This window comes from Panthera tigris, chromosome B1 (genome assembly GCF_018350195.1).
Source record: "Panthera tigris isolate Pti1 chromosome B1, P.tigris_Pti1_mat1.1, whole genome shotgun sequence".
NCBI lineage: Eukaryota > Metazoa > Chordata > Mammalia > Carnivora > Felidae > Panthera > Panthera tigris.
Genome location: NC_056663.1, coordinates 62,966,442 through 62,992,970, shown reverse-complemented (window position 1 = coordinate 62,992,970; position 26,529 = coordinate 62,966,442). Strand labels below are relative to the sequence as shown.

The following is a 26,529-nucleotide window of genomic DNA, read 5'->3' as shown; positions in this document are numbered from 1 at the left end:
CAAAACATTAAAACTTTAGGAATTGCATATATATTTGGGCAGTTACAGCATTGACCTGTGCAATACAACCTAAGGTTCACCGTTGTAAGACAGTGAGTTTCCAAGTAACTTAGCATCCCAAATAAAAGGGCCTAACTGGTCAAAAAGACTTCCTTTACCATTTAAATCCTGGGAAGATTGTTAAAACCTTAGGAAGTTATAATTACATCCTAAATAGGATTACAGATCATTACAAATCTTAAAACTTTATTTATTCAACCAAGGTGGCAATAAAAGATCCTAAAGGTGAATGTATAGTATTATATAGTTGTTACCAAAACCTAGCTCCTTTAACATTGAGAAGTTTTAACTAAGTAATCAAAGACCTGATAAAGATGAAACCTGAAACTTTGGTTTTCCTGGAAGACAAACCTTTGTTTGCATTGTCTTATCAAGAGCAGATCAACAATCCAAGAAAACTTTGTCATTTGAGCAGAGAAAAAAGCAGAATTTCAACCTTACACCAGCGTACTTTTAAAATCCTATTCATCTCAACCTTAGTCCATCATGACCACACATAAAATTCCTTTCCAAAGATTTCCCTTCATGAACCTTCTACAACTTTCCTTTGCCTTCAAACTTTGTCCCAAAGCCATTTCTCTCCAAATAACCAGTCTCATTGAAGACAGAATTACTTTCTTCTACCCTCAACAAAAATGTATTTCCATTCCTTATATCTTTCTTACATACCTCCTACTGTGGGACCCAAGGAATTTAACAAAAATCCCCTACCCCGGACAAGCAGAGCAAGACTAACTCCATTTTGTGCTACACCCACTATCTCATGCATAACCCCCACATGACCTACTTATTGCTTAAGACACTCCCCCACCCTAGTCAAGCCTCTGAGCACACCCTTACTGGAAACCGGCTCAAATAGGAATGTGGAACCCCTAATCGCCAATTCTTAAACCCCACCTTGTGCCCGCCAAACTTGCGCACCAATTCTGACCAGAGTGACAGGCTAGTTCAAACAGTTACTCTGGGGTAAATTGTAATTCAATTGGCCACCTGCGTGTGGACTGACATGACTACGCAACTTTCTGTGTGTGTTACAATCTCATTGGTCACTGGCCCCTATAAAACTGCTACACCTCTTAGCCTAGGGGTCCAAGTCCCTGCTCCGCTGTGTCGGGTATACCTGGGCCCAAGCTCGAGCTTGTAAATAAACCCTCGTGCATTTGCATCGGTATTGGCTCCTTGGTGGTCTCTCGGATTCGAAGTCGGGGGCATTACATTACTTTCCTACATACAGGGTTGCTTTCCTTATTTCCATTTGTCTTAAGTACACTTAGCAGAATTTTAACTCTTACAAAACCTTAGTCTCCAATTGAGGACTTAGTAACCGAGAGGTGTTTACACCAGAACTTTTTTAGATGGTAAATTCATGAACCAATTAAGTACAAAGCATGTTTTTCCAGTAGGTCCAAATAGCCGTAATTTCTCTGCAATAAGAAGTTAAAAACACAAACCTATGTTCAGTAATCAAAGCTTTAGCGATTTATTCTATTTGGAAAAGACCTAGATGTCCAAGGGGGTACACTTTACTCCTTAACCTCGAGGATGGGAGGAGGAGCCAATGGGGCCTGAGGCACTGAGGAGGGTATAGGAACCAGAAATGTAGACCACACCCAAGTTGGTGCAGAAACAGCAGGGGGAGGGGAAGGCAGAAGAGGTAAGGTGCCAGTAGAAGGCAGAAATGGAAAACCTAATTCAAAACCTTAACTCAGACAGAGGAGCAGACGCCATGTTTCCCCCTCCCCCCCCCCCCACCAAAGTGGAAATATGAAGTCCACACACATGAGTGGGGGTGGGGCAGAGAGAAAAAGAAGAAAGCATCTGAAGCAGGCTCCATGATAACAGCAGAAAGCCCAATGTGGGGCTCAGTCCCAGAAACCATGAGATCGCAACCTGAGCCAAAGTCTGACACTCAACCAACTGAACCACCAGGCACCCCTCAATTGAATTTCTAAAGCATGCAACTCTGAGAACAGACATTTAAGAAAAATTGTTTAAAAGGCACTACTGTTGGGGCGCCTGGGTGGCTCAGTCGGTTAAGCGTCCGACTTCAGCTCAGGTCACGATCTCGCGGTCCGTGAGTTCGAGCCCTGCGTCGGGCTCTGGGCTGATGGCTCAGAGCCTGGAGCCTGCTTCTGATTCTGTGTCTCCTTCTCTCTCTGCCCCTCCCCCGTTCATGCTCTGTCTCTCTCTGTCTCAAAAATAAATAAACGTTAAAAAAAAATTAAAAAATAAAAAATAAAAAATAAAAAGGCACTACTGTTAATAAAAAACAAATGTGCATATCTTGATAACAATGATTTGGCTAAAATAAAGGCAAGAAAAATGTATATAAATATAATAAATTACATATAACTTTATTTGTTACTCATTCAAACAGAGACAGCCTATCTACAGAATACCAAGAAATGAAATCATATATGCTCTTCTTTCTGGCTTCTCCATTTGGAATTGTGCGAGTCAATCATTTATTCCTTTTTATTGCTGATAGCATTCCATTGCACAGATACACCTCTAATTGTTTATTCATTCACACATTGATATACAGTTGGCCACAATGTGTCTCTCCATGGTTGGTGAGAGTTGTTTTTTTTATAATCTATCTCTTGCCCTTGCATTTATTGACAATGACCTGAAGATCAGTAGGGGAGTGTAAACTCACCTATAACTAACTCAGGTTAGTATTGGAATATAGACTGGCCTTAGACTGAGAAGCAAATGATCAAAACCCCAATAGAAAAGTGTGCAAAGGCAGTACAGTTCACACACACATACAGAAGGTACACGGAACTTTAACAAGATCGCAGTGTAACCTGCGCTATATTGTTTCCAAATATGCTTAACCTGAATTAAGCCTCTAGAGCTAATTTTCAATTTACAGGAAATACAGGGTATAGAGGGACTGAAGAATGCCATGAGGAAATCATCAGTCAATCAAGAATGTGGTCCACTTTGCTGACTTACAGAAAGAGGTAAACCAGAGCAAATTCAAAATTGTCAAAAAGATGAGTTTATTTGGGAATAGCAAGGAATTGCAGTTTGGTACATACAAATTATAGCAAGCTAAGGCAAACCTGTTGAGGGTTTGGGTGGGCTGTATTTACGGGCAGGGAATGTGAAGAAGAGTGAGTTTTGTTAGAGTCTGTGAAAATGAAAGACACAGGAGGGCTTTGAAAATTCCCCAAGCAGAGGAAACCAGTCCAGTCATAAAACAAAGCCCAATTCAGTTTATTTTGTGAGATCAACCCAACCTGGGTCATTTCTTGTTCATGTCTCTGAAAACCCTAAACAAGACTTCCCAAGGTTGATATGAGGCAACCCCTGAGCAACTGGCTATAATGTAAGAAAATGCCAATATTATCAGTTTTCTGTAAATCAGGCATTTATGGGAAAATAGCCTCTCAGTCCTGAAGTTTTGTTTTCCTGAGGACGGTTTTCCATTTTCCAGTTTGTATCATCCAGTTCCATTTTATTTTATTTTTTAATTTTCAAAAAGTTTTTTAAAAATGTTTATTCTTGAGAGTGTTGCATCCACACGACTCCTGAAACACAATGCTACGGGCGCCAGTGACAGTCACAACAACGTTTATTACAATGAGAGGCAAGGCCAACGGATCGGGACCCACGCTCTTGACCAGAGTGGGGTCCCGAACAGCCGGGGTACAGAGTTTTTACAGCCGACCACATCGTCTTATCAACACCTGGGAACAAAACAAAGAAATAGTCCCCAGATGGGGGTGGAAACAGTTCAGACGTGCCCTTGTCCCAATCCAATCAAACACTAATCCAGCTGACTTTCCTTGAACTTTTGTTCCCTTGATTGAGAAGACAAGGCTGTTATCTCTTAATCTACACTGTTAAAACAAAGCTGTTATTAAGGCTACAGGTTAGCCCAACACTACAATTTAACCCTTATAGAGAGAGAGAGAGAGAGAGAGAGAGAGAGACAGAGAGACAGAGAGACAGAGAACGAGAATGAGCAGAGAAGGGGCAGAGCAAGAGAGGGACACAGAATCCGAAGCAGGCTCCAGGCTCTGAGATGTCAGCACAGAGACCAGTGCAGGGCTTGAACTCCAGAACCGTGAGATCATTACGGTTAAACAGTTAACTGACGACTAAGCCACCCAGGCGCCCTTCCAGTTCCATTTTAGATTGAAATTCTTTTACACCCTAAAAGGCAATTAGGCTGGACTTTTCAAAAAGTGAAGTTCTCTTGAAAAGATAAAAGGGGCAGGAAAATTGTTCCAGATTCAAAGAGACCGCGGAAACATACCGACCCAGTGCAATGCACTAACCTTAATGGATCGAGGGTTGGGGGCGAAGGTACAATGACATTTGGGAGACTACTGGAGAGGCTTTAAAACCGAACACTTATAATAATAGTGGAATTTTTATTAATTTTGATGTTTATGATAATGGTACCCCATTTAGTAGAATATCCTCATTCTTAGGAGGTTTATGCTTAAGCATTGTGGTGAAATATACTTACAAATGTCACAAATTATTCTTAAATTGTTAAAAGGTGTTTGTTATACTATTCTTTCAGCGTTTGGCTATGGTTTAATTTTTTTTTTTTTAATGTTTATTTTTGAGAGAAACGGAGAGAGGAAATAGTGCGTGCGCCTGAGCTAGGAAGGGGCAGAGATGGTGGGGGGGGGGGGGGGGGCGGGCAGAAGATCTAAAGTGGGCTCCTCACTGACAACAGAAAGCCGGACGTGGGTCTTGAACCCACTAACCCTGAGATCATGACCTGAGCCAAAGTTGGAGGCTTAACCAATTGAGCCACCCAGGCACCCCTGTGGCTTAAATTTTTTAAAGAAAGAAGTTGGGAGGGGGCGCCTGGGAGGCTCAGCCTGTTAAGCTTCAACTTGGGCTCAGGTCATGACCACCGTTTGTGGGTTTGAGCCCCACCGTTTGTGGGGCTGTTTGAGTCTGTGCTGAGAGTTCAGAGCCTGGACCCTGCTTCAGATTCTCCCTTGTTCTTTGCCCCTCCCCGCTCCTGCTCTCTCTGTCTCTGTCTCTCTCTCTCAAAAATAAATAAAACATTAAAGAAATTTAATCATTGTATTCACAGGCCCTTGGCTTGGTTTCTGATTCATAACGGGCCTTCATAAATCTTTGCCAGTAAATAAATCCTGGCTCCCCTTTATCATCTGCCTCCTTGGGAAGGCTCCATCACCTCCGTGAGCCTCAGCCGACTCCTCAGTAAACACCCAGACGCAGGTGAGGAGGAGGAAGTTTGGAAGGTTCTCCACCCCACTGCACACCGCAAGCACTACTCGGCATAATCAAAATAAGTCTCCCCGCCCTTCCCAGATCTGCCCTCCTCGGGACCTGCTCCTCCCCGAGTCTTCTCCCTCGGTCCAGGGAACCCCTTTCTCTAAACAGCTCCAGCAAAAACCTCACGGCTTCTCTGCTTTCTCTGCTTGACTCCCCACAGCCGGTCTATCAGATATCCAGCCGTCCCTCCGCTGCGCTCTGTGCTCGCATTCTTGCACGCTCTCCTGGGGACGCCTGGGAAGCCCCTCTGACTGCCTGCTCTGGCCTGCAAGACTCCCAGCATCTGACCTTCAGCAGGCCGCCTGCCCCACCTACGCCACCTGCCCCTTGCCGGGCCCTCTGGTCAGCGCTCCACACAAACTGGCCTTCTTGCCTTTGCGTCCCCCCACCCCCACCCCCACCCCAGGCCCTTTTCTGCCCCGATCTCCCTTCATTTGTTCACCGCGCCTGGAGTGGATGTCCTGTCCCCTTGGCCGGGATAATTGCTGCTGAGACTGGACTTCACTTGGCCTTAGTCCCCTCCCCAGGGAGGAATTCAGGGGTCCTTCATGCTAGTAACGGGAGCCTGTCACCTGCTGCCCAGTCTACTGTTCTGTGGCACCTAGCACGCAGCACACACAGTGCGGTGGCTCAGGTAGTGCCTATCCTGAGACTAGATTACAAACTCCCTCATGGACGATTAAACTCCATGGAAGCAGGGACTGACTTCATCCAACTCCGTCTGACCAGAGCCAACCTATGCTAAGGTGCCATAATTGTTGGGAAAAGGAACCCGTGAAATGTTGCCACAAGAAACAACCCAGGGCACTTAGGAAAACAATGACCTTTTAGAGGGAAGATCTTTGACCCCTGGAGGGAAAGGACGGAGACTTAACCGGCAGAGGGAATCTGAAGATGTCCGCAGGCAACTGAAGTGTAAACTTTCCTTGACAAGCTGCCTGGCCCACCCTGATTTATTTCCGTGGGCGAGAAGACGTTCTATCCTGGCTCCTGCCTGACTCTCTTGATCAAATCAGCTGCAGTTTTTTCCTTACTGCACACTTTGGCCACATATCCCTCCCGTCTTGTCTCCACTCCCTCTTTCCTTCCTCCCCACACCCAGGGCACCTACAATCACTGCCTTAGGCTGACTGGGATTATAGAAAAAGCAAGCTGTTTGAATGGGAGTCCATTGTTACTTCTTACTCCCCCCACCATGTACGCTGATTGTGGTAAATGGTTTAACCTTCCTGATTGACAAGGATTCAGGGACAGGGGTGAAACTCATCTCCTTTCTGCCTTGTCTGGAAGCTAAAGGAAGAATGTAGAAAGATGTATTTTTTAACAGCATTTATATCTATGTACAAGAAAATACAACAAAATATTCTAAAACAATCCTTGGATTGGGGAAGATTTTACAACCTTCGGCTTTTTTGAACAGTCACTCAAAGAGGGGCATCCCCCCCGTACAGGGCCAGAAGCTGCTAGAAGTCAAGTTAAAATCTGGTCAAGTCTTTTTTTTTTTTTTAATGTTTTATTTATTTTTGAGACAGAGAGAGACAGAGCATGAGCGGGGTATGGGCAGAGAGACAGGGAGACCCAGAATGTGAAGCAGGCTCCAGGGTCTGAGCTGTCAGCACAGAGCCCCACGTGGGGCTCAAACTCATCAATTGTGAGATCATGACCTGAGACAAAGTCGGACACTTAACCGACTGAGCCACCCAGGTGCCCCAAAGTTTGGTCAAGTCTTGAGTGAAGTTATTGGAATGGAGTGTCCATGCCAATAGTTTGTCCAGTTCTTGCCATACAGAAAAATATGTCTGTATGTTCAGAATAAGATTATTTCTGGATAATGGAATTATTTAATTTTTGTGTGTCTGTGTTTAGGTATTTTTAAACTATGATATTATTGTAACAATAGTATTAATATTCCAGATAATATGTGTACATGTTTTCATAATACAGATGAGAAAAACAAGACTCGAGGAAGTTATAAGAAACTTGTCCATGGTTGATAAGCTAATATTTGGCAGGACATGATCGGAATCATATAGAATCAGAAAAAAATATTGGTTACCTATAGCGAAACATGGACATTCAACAGACAGATTGCAGTGTAAGTCTCTGCAGAGAGTAAGACCACACCGGGAGTACGTGTGGCCTGAAGAGATGACCAGGATATACTCCTCTACATTCTTGGATGGAGAATATTATGAGCAATTATATGCCAATAAAATGGGTAATCTAGAAGCAATGGACAAGTTCCTAGAAACATATACACCACCAAAACTGTAACAGGAAGAAATAGAAAATTTGAACAGACCCATAACCAGTAAGGAAATCGAATTAGTCATCAAAAATCTACCAAAAAGCAAGAGTCCAGGGCCAGATGGCTTTAGAGGGGAATTCTACCATTTAATGGAGAGTTAACACCTATTCTCTTGAAACTGTTCCAAAAAAAAGAAATGGAAAGAAAACTTCCAAACTCTTTCTATGAAGCCAGCATTACCTTGATTTCCAAAACCAGACAGAGACCCCACTAAGAAGGAGAACTATAGACCAATTTTCTTGGATGAACATGGATGCAAAAATCCTCAACAAGATATTAGCCAACCGGATCCAACAATACATTAAAAATTTTATTCACCACGACAAAGCGGGATTTACACCTGCGATGCAGGGCTGGCTCAATATCCGCAAAACAATTAATGTGATTCATCACATCAAGAAAAGAAAGGACAAGAACCATATGATCCTCTCAACAGATGCAGAGAAAGCATTTGACAAACTATAGCATGCTTTTTTGATAAAAACCCTCAAGAAAGTCGGGATAGAAGGAGCATACCTCGAGATCATAAAAGCCATATATGAAGACCCAATGCTAATACCACCCTCAATGGGGAAAAACTGAGAGTTTTCCCCCTGTCAGGAACAAGACAGGGATGTCCACTCTCACCACTGTTCTTCAACATAGCACTGGAAGTCTTAGCCTCTGCAATCAGACAACACAAAGAAATAAAAGGCATCCAAATCGGCCAGGAGGCGGTCAAACTTTCACTCTTCACAGATGACATGATAATCTATATGGAAAACCCAAAAGATTCCACCAAAAACTGCTAGAACTGATCCATGAATTCAGCAAAGTCCCAGGATATAAAATCAATGCACAGAAATCAGTTGCATTCCTATACACCAACAATGAAGTGACAGAAAGAGAAATCAAGGAGTCAATCCCATATACCTAGGGGATAAAATACCTAGGAATAAATCTAACCAAAGAGGTGAAAAATCTATACAGTGAAAACTATAGAAAGCTTATGAAAGAAATTGAAGAAGACACAACACAATGGAAAAATATTCCCTGCTCCTGCATAGGAAGAACAAATATTGTTAAAAATGTCGATACTACCCAAAGCAATCTACATATTCAGTGTATCTATCAAAGTAACACCAGCATTCTTCACAGAGCTACAACAAATAATCCTAAAATTTGTATGGAGCCAGAAAAGACCCTGAATAGCCAAAGCGATCTTGAAAAAGAAAACCAAAGCAGGAGGCATCACAATCCCAGACTTCAAGCTATACTACAAAGCTGTAATCATCAAGACAGTATGGTACTGGCACAAGAGCAGACACTCAGATCAATGGAACAGAATAGAGAACCTGGAAATGGATCCACAAACGTATGGCCAACTAATCTTTGACAAAGCAGGAAAGAATATCCAATGGAATAAAGACAGTCTCTTCAGCAAGTGGTGCTGGGAAAACTGGACAGTGACATTCAGAAGAATGAACCTGGACCACTTTCTTACAACATACACAAAAATAAAGTCAAAATGGATGAAAGACCTAAATGTGAGACAGGAAGCCATCAAAATCCTCGAGGAGGAAGCAGGCAAAACCTCTTTAATCTTGGCCACAGCAACTTCTTACTCAACACGTCTCCAGAGGCAAGGGAAACAAAAAAATGAACTACTGGGACCTCATCAAAATAAAAAGCTTCTGCACAGTGAAGGAAACAATCAGCAAAACTAAAAGGCAACTGACAGAATGGGAGAAGATATTTGCAAACGACATATCAGATAAAGGGTTAGTATCCAAAACCTACAAAGAAATTCTCAAACTCAGCACCCAAAAACCAAATAATCCAGTGAAGAAATGGGCAAAAGACATGAATAGACACTTCTCCAAGGAAGACATCCAGATGGCCAACTGACACACAAAAAAAATGCTCAACATCACTCATCATCAGGGAAATACAAATCAAAACCACAATGAGATACCACCTTACACCTGTCAGAATGGCTAAGATTAACAACTCAGGCAACAACAGATGTTGGCGAGGATGCAGACAAAGAGGATCTCTTTTGCATTGTTGGTGGGAATGCAAGCTGGTGCAGCCACTCTGGAAAACAGTATGGAGGTTCCTCAAAAAACTAAAAATAGGACTACCCTATGACCCAGCAATTGCACTACTAGGCATTTATCCACGGGATACAGGTGTGCTGTTTCGAAGGGACACATGCACCCCCATGTTTATAGCAGCACTATCAACAATAGTTGAACTGGCGGGTATTATGCTAAGTGAAATTAGTCAGTCAGAGAAAGACAAAAACCATATAACTTCACGCATATGAGGACTTTAAGAAACAAACAGATGAATATAAGGGAAGAGAAAGAAAAAATAATATAAAAACAGGGAAGGGGACAAAACAGAAGAGACTCATAAATATGGAGAACAAACTGAGGGTTACTGGAGGGCTTGTGGGAGGGGGGATGGGCCAAATGGGTAAGGGGCACTAAGGAATCTACTCCTGAAATCGTTGCTGCACTATATGCTAACTAATTTGGATGTAAATTTAAAAAAATAAAAAATTAAATTAAAAACAAATAAAGAAATACAGTGAAACATGATTTTGGGGACATCAACAGACAGATTGCAGTGTAAGTTTGCGGAGAGGGTAAAACCATACAGGGAGTAGGTGTGGCCTGAAGAGATGACCAGGATATACTCCTCTACATTCTTTGATGGTCACTGCTTGCCCTTTCTCTCCATTTATTATTTTTTCTCCCAGAAAACATTAAACATTGAATATGTTATACTTTATTAGAATCCCCACATTTATTGTATTGTAATTTTAAGAGTGCATAGAATTGAAAACATTCAAGTTCATCCATAAAACAGGAAACCTCACCTTGCCTAGTATGAAAAACTCCTGAGGGCGAAAACTGTAGATCTGATCATTTTTCTGAATCTATAGGTTGGGCCATAGAACTAAATGCAATTAGCCAACAGGTTGGGAAGGGGCAGAATAGAGATGCAATTACCTACCCTCAGAGAGGCAAATTAATCCCCCAAATCTACCTCTACATTTTGTTTCTGTGCTCAGGACTAATTACCTTTAAGAATTATAATCCACCTTTCCTTTTCATATCTCCCTTGGCTCCCCCCCCCCCCCCCCCCACCACTGAAATTGCTTGCACTAATTCATCCATCAGTGACCTGGTGTCCCAGTCCATGAATACTTTTTCAGTCCCTTTAATGTTGTCTTGAGCCCTGGCCCATGACAGTGCTGACTTCCTCTGACTGCTTCTCAGTCTCTTTGGCAAACAGCTCTTCCTTTACCTGCCCTTTAGGACTCCTTGCTCCCTAAGGTTCTGCTCTTGGCCAGTGCCCTCCACTTTTCTGCCTCCACAGGACCTACATACAGCCAAACACAAGTTCCCGAAGTCACATACCCTGTTGACAACACTGTGATTCGGAAGAGTGCGGGGCTTTAAGGTACCAGGCAACCCAGGGCAGGGGTACTCTGGGGTTCCCCAGGAGCATGGACAGAATTTAGGGATATATCTGAAGGGAGGACAACAGGAACTGCTGACGGAGTGGGTGTGAGTAAAGGAACAAGAGAAATCAGAGATGCCTAGTAGGTTTTTGCCTCAGCTATTAGGAGAACAGTGGTTCCCTGGATTAAGATGGAGAGGCCTGGGGGAAGGTCAGGTTCTGGGCAGATAGAAATTAAGAAAATTAAGATTTAACAGAATTTCTTTAAATTAAGAAATTAACAGAAATTAAGATTTCTGTTTTGGGGCTCCTGGGTGGCTCAGTGGGTTAAGCATCTGACTTCAGCTCAGGTCATGATCTCACAGTTTGTAAATTCAAGCCCAGTATTGGGTGAGTTCTAGTCCCTCATTGGGTGAGCTTGAGCCCTGCTTCAGGTAAAAACACGAGCCCCGCTTTGGGTGAGCCCCGCTTCTCTCTCGCTCTCTCTCTCTGCCCTTTGTGGGATTCTTTCTTTCTCTGCCCTTTACTCAATTGCACTCTCCCCCTCCCCCCAAAAAGATTTCTGTTTGTACCCATGAATCTGGAGATGCCAGTTTGAAATCCAAGTGAAAGCCTCCATTGGGCGGTTGCATACAGGAGACTGATGGTCCAGAAAGAGGCCAACCTGAGAAAAATTTTGAGCTCTCAGCACAAAGGTAGCTTAATTAAAGATCGATAATACCACCTAAGGAGAAAAATTAAAGAGAAAAAAATGAGGACGCTACAGAAAACTCCTAAAAGTAATACAAATTAACAAATTCTTAAACTCACTAGTAATCAGGGAAAAGAGAGTTAAACCAACATCGATTTCTCCTATTAGATTAACAAAAGTGAAAATGACCCTTAATAACCAGTTGGCAAGGGTTGTGAGGGAAATGATACACTATCAGTGGAAATGTTAATAGATACAGGCTTCCTTTTTACACTTTAAAAACAACTAAGACATAGGAGGAGGATGAAATAAACTTGATTTTTTTTTAAACAGCATATTTCAATTTTGTAAGTAAGTTGTTCAAGTATATCATTTTGTATGCATATAGTATTGCTACCAATACTTTTTTTTCCCCCTCTCTTTTTGAGAAACTGGATTTCATCTTGTTCTTCAGTCAGACCACCTTATCATCATTTTATGCAAGACCACACTCTTATTGTTTTTAAATATCTCCCCTCATTCTTGTTCTCCACTCCTGTTCTCTCTTCCTCCATTCAGTACCTCCTTTAATGCATTTCATTTTCCTTTAAGACTGGATGCATTTTTGTAAGATTATAAAGTACTGCTTTGTGGGTCTAAGTCTGTTTAATTTGGGGCGCCTGGGTGGCTCAGTTGATTAAACGTCTGAGTTCGGCTCAGGTCATGACCTTGTGGCTCATGGGTTTGAGCCCCACATCTGGCTCTGTGCTGACTGCTCAGAGCCTGGAGCCTGCTTTGGATTCTGTGTCTCCCTCTCTCTCTGCCCCTTCCCTGATCGAGTGCGCTCTCTCTCTCTCTCTCAAAAATAAATAAAAAACATTAAAAAAGTTAAGTCTGCTTAATTTACCGATATGTTCATTTGATCCACATGTACTGTATAGGAATTCGTTTAATTTATGTTGGACTTTGCTTTTTAGTTCCTGCTCTTCACTTAAAAACAGTATTGGTTATGTGCTTTTACAGTGCTACATGAATGGTATTAATACTTTATTTTTTGTCTACAATCTTCCACTATTCACCAATAATAATAGATTTTCTTTAGTGATTTATCTCTTATCAGGTTAGCTGAAGAATATTATGTATGTACAGTATTATTTACTATGGGACTCTGTTATACATTATACTGGATTCACATGAATACAAAAAATATTTTCAGGTGTAAAACCTTTTTATCCTCAGTTAAATCTTTTAAAAATCTTGTTACAAGCTTTAAAATTTAAAGCTTATACAAAGTAGAGAGAATGGGAAATGAACCTCCATGCGACAATCACCCAAAGTCTTACAACTTAAGAATCACTTCAGAATTATGTTATATCTCTGTCTATATCTCAAAAAAAGAGGACAGATTATTTCTCAATAATTTTCTAATAAAATTAGTTTGTACATTGAACCAATGCTTGCTTTATATTGACACCTTCAGTGTTAACCTTCTTTAAGGAAGAAGATCTTTCAGCAGGTAACCCAGCTGGGCAGTTCTGGGTTGAAATCTCTTTTTGACATTTTGAAAGTCATAAAAATGCAAACAATAAAAGAAATTGCCTGGGCGCCTGGCTGGCTCAGTCCATGGAGCATGGCGCAGGAGACTCTTGATCTTGGGGTTGTGACTTCAGGTCCTACATTGGGCATAGAGTTTACTTTAAAAAATGAATGAATGAATGAATGAAACTGCGCTACATTGTTATTATGAAGAAGACTCTAAAGTTCTTAGGCCAAAGACACTTAAGGGCTTATTATAATTATAGGACGCCCCCCACCTTCTCTCTTTCACGCCCCTCCCACTTAGAGGAGGAGCCGGGTTTGCTGGGTGGAGTCATCTCAGCCGGTCCCTCCCATTTATAATGTGGATTTCCCTGCAGATTGTGCCTCCCTGCGCAAATAAAGGGACCTTAGCAGAGGCTCCAGGTAAGCTGGGAGAGGGAGGATGTGGGTGCGGGAGACTGCAGCGGTAGGATCCGTGGCCTCTGGAGTTAAGTGCTCAGTGCCCCGTGAGAGACCATGCTTGGAGAGACCATGCTTGGAGAGACCATACCTCGTCAGGAATTGTAAACTCTGGGTTTGGCTTATTTCAAAACACATCCCTTGTAACATGGTTCCCGGTCTCTCAAAGAGCCTTGTTAAGAATCGCCTGAAATGTTTGCTAAACTCACCGATAGCCAGATCCCACCCTGCCCTAAAGGGGAAGTAATACCTGTTTCAAAGCCCTGGGAGGGGCTGGTCTGAGGTTGAAGTGGAATTTCCTTATAGGATGTCTCAGAAATGGTTTGGGGTGGGGCGAGTGGAGGGATAAGAGCTATGGGCCCCTGTACCCCTGATTCCAGGCCCTGCATGGCCTTCTTCTTAGTTTAACCATTCTGCCTTCTTACAGAGGGCAGATTAAGTTTCAGTGAGGTTGAGTAGTTTACCCAAAGCCACCGAGCTTGTAAGGGAGCAACAGGAATCTAATTCGACAAGTATTTAATGGGTTCCTGAGCTGAGTGCTTAAGGATCAATTATAAGAAATCAAAGGACACTCTTGGTGGTTAGTGTGGAAGACAGAGCTTGACCTCAAAACACAACAGTAATTAAGGTTTACGGAGGGAAGGTGTCTAATACTGAACCTTGAACTAGGATATTGAGATCAGGGGGGATGTTTGAGATCTGAAGGGAGAGGAGGAACTAAGAAAGGACACTGAGCGATGGACCAGAGCTCTGCTGGACTTTAGGTCAGCAGTGTTGCAATGTCCTCTGGCCATAGGGAGGTCAGCCTGGAGAAAGTGAAGGAAGAATTGGGGCTGAAGCCAGCTTGGGGGCTGGGTGCCAGACAAAGGCCCCGACCATGAGGGGTCTTGGGAGCGCAGTGAAGGATTTGGGGGAGCCTGGGCACTTTCTAAATCCTGTACCTGTGTAAGCAGAGGCAGGAATGGCAGGGGCCTGGTAGCCGCTGGTCCCGGGTCATCCTGGAGAGTCCACAAGTCTGAAACTCAAACCACTGTAAAACAAGTTTTTGATAAATTTGGTGCAAAATGTATTTGGTAAAAAAAACTTCACCTGACACAAAGCTTTTTGTATCCTATAAAGGATAGCTTTAATTATCTCACTTGCTTTAAATACACATGAATTTTGCATAAATATTACAGTGTTTAATTAGGAAATGTTTCCCCAGACTCTTTTGGGGATGTTCACATTATACTTGATGTATGTACTATATTCTTTTTCTAAAATATAACATTCCAAATATAGTAGTAGTCCAGTGGTCTCAGGGGAAGAGAATGCCGGGACTGGAGTGAGGGATTAGTTGAGAAAGTGGGAAGTCCCCTGCTTCCTTCGGTCTATAATGAATTGTTTGCATCTTTCTACATCAATACATTTAGTACTACCACCTTTCTTTAAAATCTGCTTGCTGGGCGCCTGGGTGGCTCAGTCGTTAAACGTCTGACTTCGGCTCAGGTCATGATCTCACGGTTTCGAAGTTCAAGTCCCATATCGGGTGAGCTTGAGCCGCACTTCTGGTGAGCCTCGCTTCTCTCTCTCTCTCTTTCTCTCTGCACCTCCTGAGATTCTCCGGCCCTCAATCGCTTGCCCCCCCTCAAAAAATAAAATAAAATCTGCACGTAAGTCTCTTCAAAAGAATGTATGTGACATGCACGTGATGTAGTTTATTCAGCCAATACCGACAGTAGAGATTTCTAATGTTTCCACTTGTTTGAAGTTCAAATCAGTGCTCAAGAGAACATCTTTGTATGTATTTGGATATTTGTTCACATTATATGTGTGTTAAAAAAAAAACCACTCAACTGAGTAAATTTTAAAGATCTCAGATCTAACAGAGAAGAACTCTGAGGTGCTGTACAAAATGAAAAAATTATAGGCAGAAGGGAGCAGGAACAAGGAAATTATACAGGCAAAAAAAAGCAAGGTGAGTTTCCTTTAGAGGATAGCAAGGGTCTATCAGGCAGATCAACTAGGCCTGATCAGGTGACTCCTGATGGAAAGACTCCATTTCTGGGAGAGTTAAGTCTTGGTGACATGGGGCTTACCCCATTTTGGACCCATTTTCTTGTTTTTAACATGTGATTTTTGGAATTAATATCAGTGGAATTAGTAGGACAAAGCAGAGTTTTTAAATCTTTGATGGATATTTCAGCATTGGTTTCTAAAAATAAAAGGTTTCTACTTCACCAGTCTACAGTGTTGGAAACTCTACCTCCCAAAGCCAAAACAGGGTATTATTCTTTTCAATTTTACCAATACAATAAGCATAGTTAAAGGGGAAAAGCTCTTTTTCAGTTTGTAATTCTTAAGTTATTAATAAGTTTCTGTGTTTTCCATAATGTGTTTTTATGCTTCTTTTTCTGCACTGGGAGTTCAGGTTTTTAAAATTTGTTTTACTTATTTTGTAGGTACTCTTTGTTCAGAGATAGGATTTAATTAGTAAATAAAAATATTTTTCCTTTTTTTCTTCTTTTTATAAATTCGTATGTCTAGATGTTATTTCCTGGCTCTCACTACGCAACAGCCTGTCCAGAAGCACATTGAGTTGTTGAAGGGGAGCAGAATTTGCCACCCCAAAATAAGCTCTTCTGCATAAGGATTATTTCAAGCTGATTATTTTTGAAAGAGGGCAAATGCTGGATAATGTTTGAAAATAGAAGTTGCCCTTTTGTGAGGGTAATTTACATTCATAAAAGAAATATCCATTTGTAAGGGTTTCTTTGCACTCTGTATTGCAAGAGGGGGATGACTAAATCTCTAGAAACCCTTATCTTTGAAGAAGGCAGGGACTCAAATCTGCATAACAACCTTACTCTTGTTTACTCTGCTTTGCCAAATAATCTCCCCAAACTGCTCTCCTCCCTTGCATCTATTTTTTGTCTTTAGCTGGAGATGGTATTTAAAATGGTGGCTTGGGCCATTTTGGGGGAGTTACTCCACTTTTCGTGGGTATCTCCATTGTATATGGAGGTATACATATTATAAAACATATATTTTTTCTTGTTAATATATCTTTTTATAACCGGGGAGGCTCAGTCAAGAGCCTAGGAGGATAGAGGGAAAATTATATTTCCTCCCCTGTACCTTAGAGGAGCAAGGATGAGAAAAGCAAACCAAATATGGTAAACGTGAATTCTGAGCCATCAGAAAAACTGTGTTTTAAGCTTCAGAATTGAGGAGGTTTCCTTAAGTTCTGTACTCTCATAAGACAAAAGTTTATAGTGATATTATAATTATTCTTTACTTAATTCTAAGAGTTTGGGATTGTAGGGGAGGAAAAATTTTCCCTTCTGTCCTTTTAGGTTCTATAGCTAGTTTAAGAATTAAGTTGAGATAGAAGAATAAGAAAAAACTTTAATAACCTATTTATGCAAAGGAATCTCACAAAGATATGAGACTCAAACGACGACCCAGACAGACCAGATGATTGGGACTTCCATGCCATCCAGAGCTCAGGAAAGAGCCAGAAGTCTGGAACCTTTGCGGTTGAGGGAGGCAATTCCCAGAAAGGTGAGTAGAAAAAAGTCTGGTAAACAAAGGTTCTTATGTTCTGCAGGTAAGTCTCTTAGGTGAAAAAGTTCTTTCTGGTAATAGCTCTTTTTGCACTAGTCCCCCTTTATAATGTAAATTTCCTTTATAATTGCAAATCCCGCCCTCTCCACAAAGGGGGAAATTACTTTTTTAAGGCAGTTAAGATGGAGGTAAAGGGCTTTTCCTGCTGGGTCTCGAATGCCTTCCTCAAACTAATTCACATTACTAATGGCCTATTTTCGGGTTGCATGTGCTGAACCCCTTCAAGATGTAAAATGAATTCCTCCAAGTTACATGGATAGGTGTCTTAATTTGGCTGTGCTACATCTATCTGTCCCAGAGCCCATGCCCTTTCCACAGCCCACGTTGGGGTGAATGGGAGGTAGATGAGATGTAGGGATTGTGGTACCAAGTAGGTAGGAATAGATAGAGCATCATAATAAAGGCATGGAAATAAAAGATTGGGGTTAGAAGAGGGTAATCTGACTAGAATTTGGTAATGGGTAGGACCACCTGAAACAAACCCAGAGTTGTTTTTGTTTGTTTGTTTTTTTAAGGAAGTTATACTTCATCTGCAAGTAATTCATGATTCGAGGAAACAATTGTTCTCCTGGTTAAGAAAGCTGCTTCGCTCGGCTTTCTTTTCTCTGTTTCCAAAGGCTGGAGAGGACTTGTCTAGTTGAGTTGTGACTGGTTGCAGGCTGTGGGAAGGGCTCTCTCCTTGGCAGCTGGAATTAAAGGCCTGAAGATTCACAGGACTTTAGCAGCGGCCAGCAAAGTGAGGACTGAGATTTTACAGTGTATCCACTTCTCACTGGAGCCCAAGCTCCTGAAGAAAACCCACCTCAGTCCAGTCTCTCATTCACAGCCCAATGGCAGTGTCATCAGCCCTGGCAGGACTCCAGGCCGAAGCCAACTGCCCCATCTGTCTGGACTACCTGAGAGACCCCGTCACCACCGAATGTGGGCACAACTTCTGTCGCTGCTGCATCCAGCAATCCTGGGCTGATCTCAGCGACAGGTTCCCTTGCCCCGTCTGCCGTCACTCATGTCGAGAGACGCACTTGAGGAGCAACACCCAGCTGGGAAGGGTGATTGACATTGCCAAGCTCCTCCACGTCAGCAGGAGCAAGAGGAAGAGGCGGGACGAGAGGCATCTGTGTGAGAAGCACAACCGGGTCCTGACCCTCTTCTGTGAGGAGGACCTACAGGTGTTGTGTCCCACGTGTGTGCGACCCCCTGACCACCAGGGCCACTGGGTGAGGCCCGTGGAGGAGGCCGCCTCTCACCATAGGCAAAGGCTCGGCAGTTACATCGAGCCCCTGAAGAAGCAGGTGGCTGATATTCAGAAATTAATAAGCATTCAAAGCAAAAAACCCTTAGAGCTGAAAGAGAAGGTGGAAAACCAAAAGCTGGAACTACTCTCTGAATTTGAGTGCCTGAAGCAATTTCTAGATCGTGATCAAGCCGCAGTTCTTTCTCGGTTAGCTGATGAAGAGAAGGACATTCAGCAGAAACTGAGTGCAAACATAACTGCATTTTCAAACTACATTTCCACCCTCAAAGGTCTGCTGAGTAAAGTAGTAGAGAACAGTGTGCTGTCTGAGGTAGAATTGCTATCACAGATTAAACATTTCTACAAGAAGTCTGAGGATGAGATTAGCCCATCAATCTTTTCGATCCAATTAAGAAGAGAAGGTTGCAGTTTTCCTCCCCAGTACTCTGCTTTGCAGAAAATTATTAAAACATTTGGAGTGGACGTGATCCTAGACCCTGAGACGGCACACCCTAACTTGATTGTCTCCGAGGATAAAAAAGATGTGAGATTTGCAAAGAGAAAACAAAACGTTCCTTACTTTCCAAAAAGATTTACAACCAACACAGTCGTCCTGGGTTTTCCATATTTTTATTCCGGCAGGCATTTCTGGGAGGTTGAAGTGGGAGACAAGTCTGAATGGGCTGTTGGGATTTGCAGAGACTCGCTTCCCACAAAGGCCAGGAGATCTCTGTCAGCCTGGCAGGGATGCTGGAGGCTTCAGCTGCAGGGGGATCGATATAATGCAGTGGGAGCTGTTCCAACACTGCTACTGTTAGACGTGAAACCCAGAGGCATTGGCATTTTCTTGGACTATGAGCTGGGTGAGATCTCATTTTATAACATAACTGAGAAATCTCACATCTATACTTTCACTGACACTTTTACTAGACCGCTTAGGCCTTATTTCTATGTAGGACCCGATTCAAAGCCTCTCAGAATCTGTACAGGAACGGATTGTGAATGAAAACTCCCTGGACCATTGCAATAGTTGTTTTGTTTGTTTTAAAGAATGGAAGGTGGGGGCGCTCGGGTAGCTCAGTTGGTTAAGCGTCTGACTTCAGCTCAGGACATGATCTCATGGTTCGTGGGTTTGAGCCCTGTGTTGGGCTCTGTGCTGACAGCTCGGAGCCTGGAGCCGGTTTTAGACTGTGTCTCCCTCTCGCTCTCTGCCCCTCTCCCGCTTGTGCTCTGTCTCTCGAAAATAAATACACATTAAAAAAGAATTGGAAGGTGGGCAGGCTCTTGTGGGTGTGAGGGTGGATTAAGTTGGTCAGAAAGTGCAGATGGAGTGTGCAAGCAAGGGATTGACCAAAACAGAACTGGTCAGCTTCGCCTCAGCTCTATCAAAGTTGTGTCATTAAAACATTGTGCTATTCTTGTCATGTACAAGTTGTGTACTAGGCAGAGCAAACTGTAACCTTAGTTTTCCTAAAGGGCACAATTGAAAGGGATGGGGCAGACATCAGAGGGAGTGGCAGACTGTTTTTTCCTTTACCCCAATGGGGCCAGCTACTGGCAGCACTCACCACATCTGCCTTTTTAGAAACCCTCTACATAGTTTCATTTCATCCTAAATTCTTTGTTATTATGCATTGTATTTTATAGCATGGTGACTCACAGCATTGTAGAAAATTGGAAAGTCTTATTAGTAACAGACATTGCAGTTTAGAAACCATGTCAGAGAATATAAGATGAATCACCAAGTAGTAAAAACTATTCGGGCGTGATGGCAGATCTATTTTTATTCAGCATTTTCTTACTAGGATAGCTAACATTTAGCAAGTCCTATGTCCCAGGAGTTACAGTATTTTCAAAGCAAGTACTAAGTGCAAGGCACTAGGCTGTTAAAGAAAACAAGTGTACATGTTTAACCCTGGACACTGCACTGACTTCACCAGAAGGATCTAGGTTCTGTTCGTTTTCTATGATGTACTTTAACTAATTTGCAAAATGTACTTATTTTGCATGAAGGTGAAACTATATAGCTATGTGCATATGCTCCAAAGTTAACTTTCATATCTTTCCCTATTTTGAATAGAATTTTATATCTTAGCCTCTTATTTCCATCTTCATATTGATGTCATTTCCCTTTGTTTTTCTCTTCCACCAAAAATCTTTATGTTTTTGAAGAAAATAGATACAGTCAATGTGTGGGTCATTTTTTTGGAGTCTGATTTGTTGAACAACTGAAAAATATACTAACGCAGTGATGGAAGTGTGAATATAGTAGGGTGTTAGGTGACATCAGGGACCTATTTATTTTGTTAGATGTGATACAATTATGATTCAGGAAATGTCCTTATTCTTAGAAATTACTAGTGAAATATATAAGGGTGGAATTTTGTTTTTATGATTTCTACTAAAGAACTCCAGCCAAAAAAAGGTGGGGGGGGGGGCAGGGAGGACACAGACCAATAAATGAAGCTAAGTGTGACAAAATGCTGATAATTCTGGAATCTCAGTGATAGTATATGGACATTCGGTTTATATACTCTTATCAAGATAGAAAGCTTCTGCACAGAAACAACAAAACTAAAAGGCAACTGACTGAATGGAAGAAGATAATGGCAAATGATACTGAATATGTTAGTATCCAAAATCTATGAAGAACTTATCAAACTCAACACCCAAAAAACAAATAATTCAGTGAAGAAGTTATTCAAAGGATACAGAAATGCTGATTCGAAGGGACACATGCACCCCAATGTTTATATCAGTGTTACCAACAATAGACTATGGAAAGATCCCAGATGTCCATCAATATAGACCATGGAATACTACACGGTGATCAAAAAGAATGAAATATGGCCATTTGCAACAACATGGATGGAACTAAAGTGTATTGTGCTAAGCAAAATAAGTCAAGCAGAGAAAGATAAATATGATTTCACTCCTATGTGGAATTTAAGAAACAACAGATGAACAGGGGAAAGGAAAGAAGATAAAAATGAAGAGGGAGGCAAACCATAAGAGACTTTACAAAATTTTTTTAATGTTTATTTTTGACAGAGAGATTATGAGTGGGGCAGGGGCAGAGAGAGGGAGACACAGAATCTGAAGCAGGCTGCAGGCTCTGAGCTATCAGCACAGAGCCGGACATAAGAGACTCTTAAATACAGAGAACAAACAGGGTTGCCGGAGGGTGGTGGCTAGGGCGATGGGCTAAATGGGTGATGGGTATTAAGGAGGGCACTTGTTGGGATGAGCACTGAGTGTTGAATCCCTGGGTGTATATAAGTGATGAATCACTGGGTTCTACTCCTAAAACCAATACTATACTGTACATTAGTTCACTTGAATTTAAATAAAATTTTAAAAATAAATAAAAATTAGCAAGGGTATTTCCTTTTGTCTTTGTGCTCCAAAGTAAGGTTTCTGCATGGACTCACTCTGCCATCTCTACCTGAAGTTTGAATGGGTGCATTTACAGTTGAATGAACACATTTATCTCTCCTATCTTATCTAAAATAGGTTTATATTGATTTTGGCTAGTTCCACATTTCTTGAGTTTTGAGAAGCTAGCTGTTCTTGAACTACAAATATTAACTATCCATTTCCTTAGAATTGAGTGCAGATTGGATGTCCTTTGAGCAGTTACTAGGTGGGCTCTCTATTGGCTTTACATATTTTTTTTTTTTTTACTGTAATAGTATAACAAAAGATGCTTTGCCTCTTCTATTGTCTGTTGCCTAGTTACATTATATGAATTATGACAAACTTCAGGATTACATTTCACTTTCCTTTAGTTTTCAATTGGACTTTTTTTGACAACTGTTTTTGATAAATTCCCTGTTAATACAACATGGTTGCTCTAATAAAAAAAAGAAAAATAGCCATATAGAGATTATTGGTGTGACCCTTTCCCCTATTCCCTTAACAATACAGGCACACACACATACCCACACACCCTTCCTATTAACAGCATTAACATTTTGTGTATACCTGTACTGATTTCTTGGCATGCATAAATCAGTATATATTAAGGACTTTTTATGTGCACTAATTTTTTTAAATATATTTTCTAAAGTTTATTTTGAGAGTGAGAGAGCGCAAGCAGGGGAGGGGCAGAGAGAGGGATAGAGAATCCCAAGCAGGTTTTGCACTATTAGCACAGAGCTCAATGCGGGGCTGGATCTCACCAACTGAGATCATGACCTGAGTCCATATCTGGAGGTGGATGCTGAAGTGACTGAGCCACCAAGGCACCCTGCCCCCTCCCCCCCACCCCCCCCTTTTTGCTTCTGGTGCAAAAAGGTGGTTTTATTCAAGCACAGGGACAGGACACAGGACCTGTGGGCAGAAAGAACTGCTGTGAACTAACTTTTTAAATCAATTATTCCATATTTATGTACTTTATTTTTTTAAAGTTTATTTATTTATTTAAAGAGTGTCTACAGTCAACATGGGGCTCAAACTCACAACCCCGAGATCAAGAGTCAAATACATGCTCTTCCAACTGAACCAGCCAGGCCACCCCTATGTGAACTAATTTGTAATAAAGCCAATATATTAGGGACAGCAAGAATGGAAGAAAGGAGCTTTGCAGGTAACTTAAGGATTTAAGAACAATGGGAGGCCATGGAGAGGTTTGAAGCAGGAAACAATATGATCAGATTTCTATCTCATTGGCTATGTCACTCTTACATTCAGATTTTTGGGTATCTAAATTTAGGAGTCCTCAGTAAATGCTTAGAAACTGAAGCACTGAAAGTAGATAAAACTTAGAGAAAGAATGCTGGGTGAAAGTCACAAAATTCATAGGACTAGCTGAGAAGGGGACTATCTAGGAAGATTATTTTCGCTCCCCTACAAGGGTAGAGGGGTCCTGAGATTAAAAAGTGAGAACAACTACCTCAAAGTTTAGAAGGAAAGAGAATGGAATACAGATCACAAGAGGAATATTTGGTCTTTGACCTAGAGAGGTTAACTCCTTGACTTAAAAAAAAGGTAAAGAGGATGGATAGGATGAGATTTTGGATCTACTAAATTCATTATAGAAGTTTAGGGATTTCCCATCTGACAGGCTCTACTTTTTAATCTATATATTTACATTTTTATCTACATATTCATGAAATTTGTTTTCTTGGTATAAATTACTACAAAAAATATTAAAAATTTTGTGGGTTCTGGTTTCAAGTCATGTTTAGAAAGTCATGCCTATATCAAGTTTGTAAAAATGGTCTCCAATGTTCTTTTATATCTTTATATTAAGGTTAATTTTATATGTCAACTTGACTGGACAGGGGGTACCCAGTTTAAACATTTCCAGGTGTGTCTTTGAGGGTGTTTCCAGATGAGATTAGCATTTGAATCAGTGGATACAAGTAGACTGCCCTTCCCTTTGTGGGTGGGCATCACCCAGTCTGTTGAGGGCTTCAATAGAATAAAGGAGGAGGAAGGAGGACTTCACTCCTATTTTTCTGTGCTTGAGCTGCCACATCTCATCTACCTAGGATTCAGGCTAAATCACACCACTGGCTTTCTTAGGTTTCTGTTTATAAATGGCAAATCACTAGACTTCTTGGCCACCATGATCAGAAGCTAGTTCCTCATAATATATATGGCTTCTATATATCTATATCTATTTTCTCTCTATATATAATACCTTCTATATGTATATATATCTTCTGTTCCTCTGAAGATCCCTAATATTCCTTATGCTTTTATTAAAACTTTCTCCTTTATTACCTTTTGTTTATTTATTTTAATTTTTAATTTTATTTTTTTAAATTTACATCCAAATTAGTTAGCATATAGTGCAACAATGATTTCAGGAGTAGATTCCTTAATGCCCCTTACCAATTTAGCCCATCCCCCCCCCCACACCCCCTCCAGTAACCCTGTTTGTTTTCCATATTTATGAGTCTCTTCTGTTTTGTCCCCCTCCCTGTTTTTATATTATTTTTGTGTCCCTTCCCTTATGTTCATCTGTTTTGTCTCTTAAAGTGCTCATATGAGTGAAATCATATATTTGTCTTTCTGTGACTGACTAATTTCACTTAGCATAATACCCTCTAGTTCCATCCATGTAGTTGAAAATGGCCAGATTTCATTCTTTTTGATTGCTGAGTAATACTCCAGTGTGTGTGTGTGTGTGTGTGTGTGTGTGTGTGTGTGTGTGTATACCACATCTTTATCCATTCATCCATCGATGGACATTGGCTATTGTCGATAGTGCTGCTATAAACATTGGGGTGCATGTGCCCCTTTGAAACAGCATACCTGTATCCCTTGGATAAATGCCTAGTAGTGCAATTTCTGGGTTGTAGGATAGTTCTATTTTTAGTTTTTTGAGGAACCTCCATACTGTTTTCCAGAGTGGCTTCACCAGCTTGCATTCCCACCAATAATGCAAAAGAGAGCCTCTTTCTCCACATCCTCGCCAGCATCTGTTGTTGCCTGAGGTGTTAATGTGAGCCATTCTGACAGGTGTGAGGTGATATCTCATTGTGGCTTTCATTTGTATTTCCCTGATGATGAGTGATGTTGAGCATTTTTTCATGTGTCAGTTGGCCATCTGGATTTCTTTGGAGAAGTGTCTATTCGTGTCTTTTGCCCATTTCTTCACTGGATTGTTTGTATTTTGGGTGTTGAGTTTGATGGGTTCTTCATAGATTTTGGATACTAACCCTTTATCTGATATGTCGTTTGCAAATATCTTCTCCCATTCTGTCAGTTGCCTTTTAGTTTTGCTGATTGTTTCCTTCACTGTGCAGAAGCTTTTTATTTTGATGAGGTCCCAGTAGTTCATTATTTATTAATAATGTCTATACCCAATATGGGACTTGAACTTACAATCCTGAGATCAGGAGTCACATGCTTTACCCACTGACCTGGCCAGGCACCCCTATACTTTATGCTTTTAAAAATAGAACAATATAATGAATATGTGATTCTTAAGAAAATTCAAGTTTTATAGGAATATATAATTTAGAAAATTAAAGACTAAGTCCACAAAAGCAACCACTGTTATCATCTAACAGTTTGGTGTGCATCGACCACCAGTTTTATTTTATAAAAGTTCTACATGCATATACTTTAACGTCAAAAAGTTCTACACAATTATAAGAAACTACATTCTCTAACCTCCCCAACTCCTCTCTTCTCAGAGAACTACTTTCAGCTCTTCAGAATATCTTTCAGTGTTTACCTCCATATTTCTTAAAAAAATTTTTTTAAAGTTTATTTATTTTTGAGACAGAGAGAGACAGCATGAACGGGAGAGGGTCAGAGAGAGGGAGACACAGAATCTGAAACAGGCTCCAGACTCTGAGCTGTCAGCACAGAGCCCGACGCGGGGCTCGAACTCACGGACCGCGAGATCATGACCTGAGCCGAGAGATCATGACCTGAGCCGAAGTCGGCCGCTTAACCAACTGAGCCACCCAGGCGCCCCTCCATATTTCTTAACTCCTCTTTTGCTACTTGTTTTTTCAGGTTTAGGCATTGTTCTACCAACCTTCCACCGCTCCAGCCCAACCACACATGTGCAATATTTTTTTCCTCCAAATCTCCCATTTAACTTTATTGTCATTTTTGTTAACATTCAGTATTTAAGTTATGACAGTGAATGCTCTAGTCACTTTTTTCTCTGATCACTTTTCCTTTTTCACTCGTTAGTCTTCCTCCCTTTGAGTTTAGTGTTCTACATACTATTTATCACTAACTTGTTTATGCACATTCACACTGCTGATTCTCCAGGTCTCTCGAACATTGAGGATGACATGAATTTTTTTGCCCTGAACAAAGGCAAGACCATCTGGTCTTGCCATTTACTGAAATGGGGGAAGATAGGTGAGCAGGTTTGGGGTAGGGAAGATCAGGAGTTCAGCTTCAAAAATATTAATTTTAAAATGTTTATTAGATATCCAAGTGACAATC

At 41.3% G+C, this 26,529-nt stretch overlaps 2 protein-coding genes across 2 annotated transcripts in view; one reads left to right on the top strand and one right to left on the bottom strand.

Annotated features, from left to right (window-relative positions):
- Positions 1-13,727: 13,727 nt before the first annotated feature.
- Positions 13,728-26,529, bottom strand: part of TMEM192 (transmembrane protein 192) — a 54,981-nt gene continuing 42,179 nt past the window's right edge. The window contains exon 7 of the mRNA XM_042983667.1: positions 13,728-14,796. The gene's annotated coding sequence lies outside the window, so the exon portion shown is untranslated. The remainder of the gene's footprint in view (positions 14,797-26,529) is intronic.
- LOC102955707 (putative tripartite motif-containing protein 75) lies at positions 17,285-19,612 on the top strand. Its single transcript, XM_007084234.2, has one exon. The coding sequence runs from the start codon at positions 18,203-18,205 to the stop codon at positions 19,610-19,612; it is 1,410 nt and encodes a 469-aa protein (XP_007084296.2). The 5' UTR covers positions 17,285-18,202.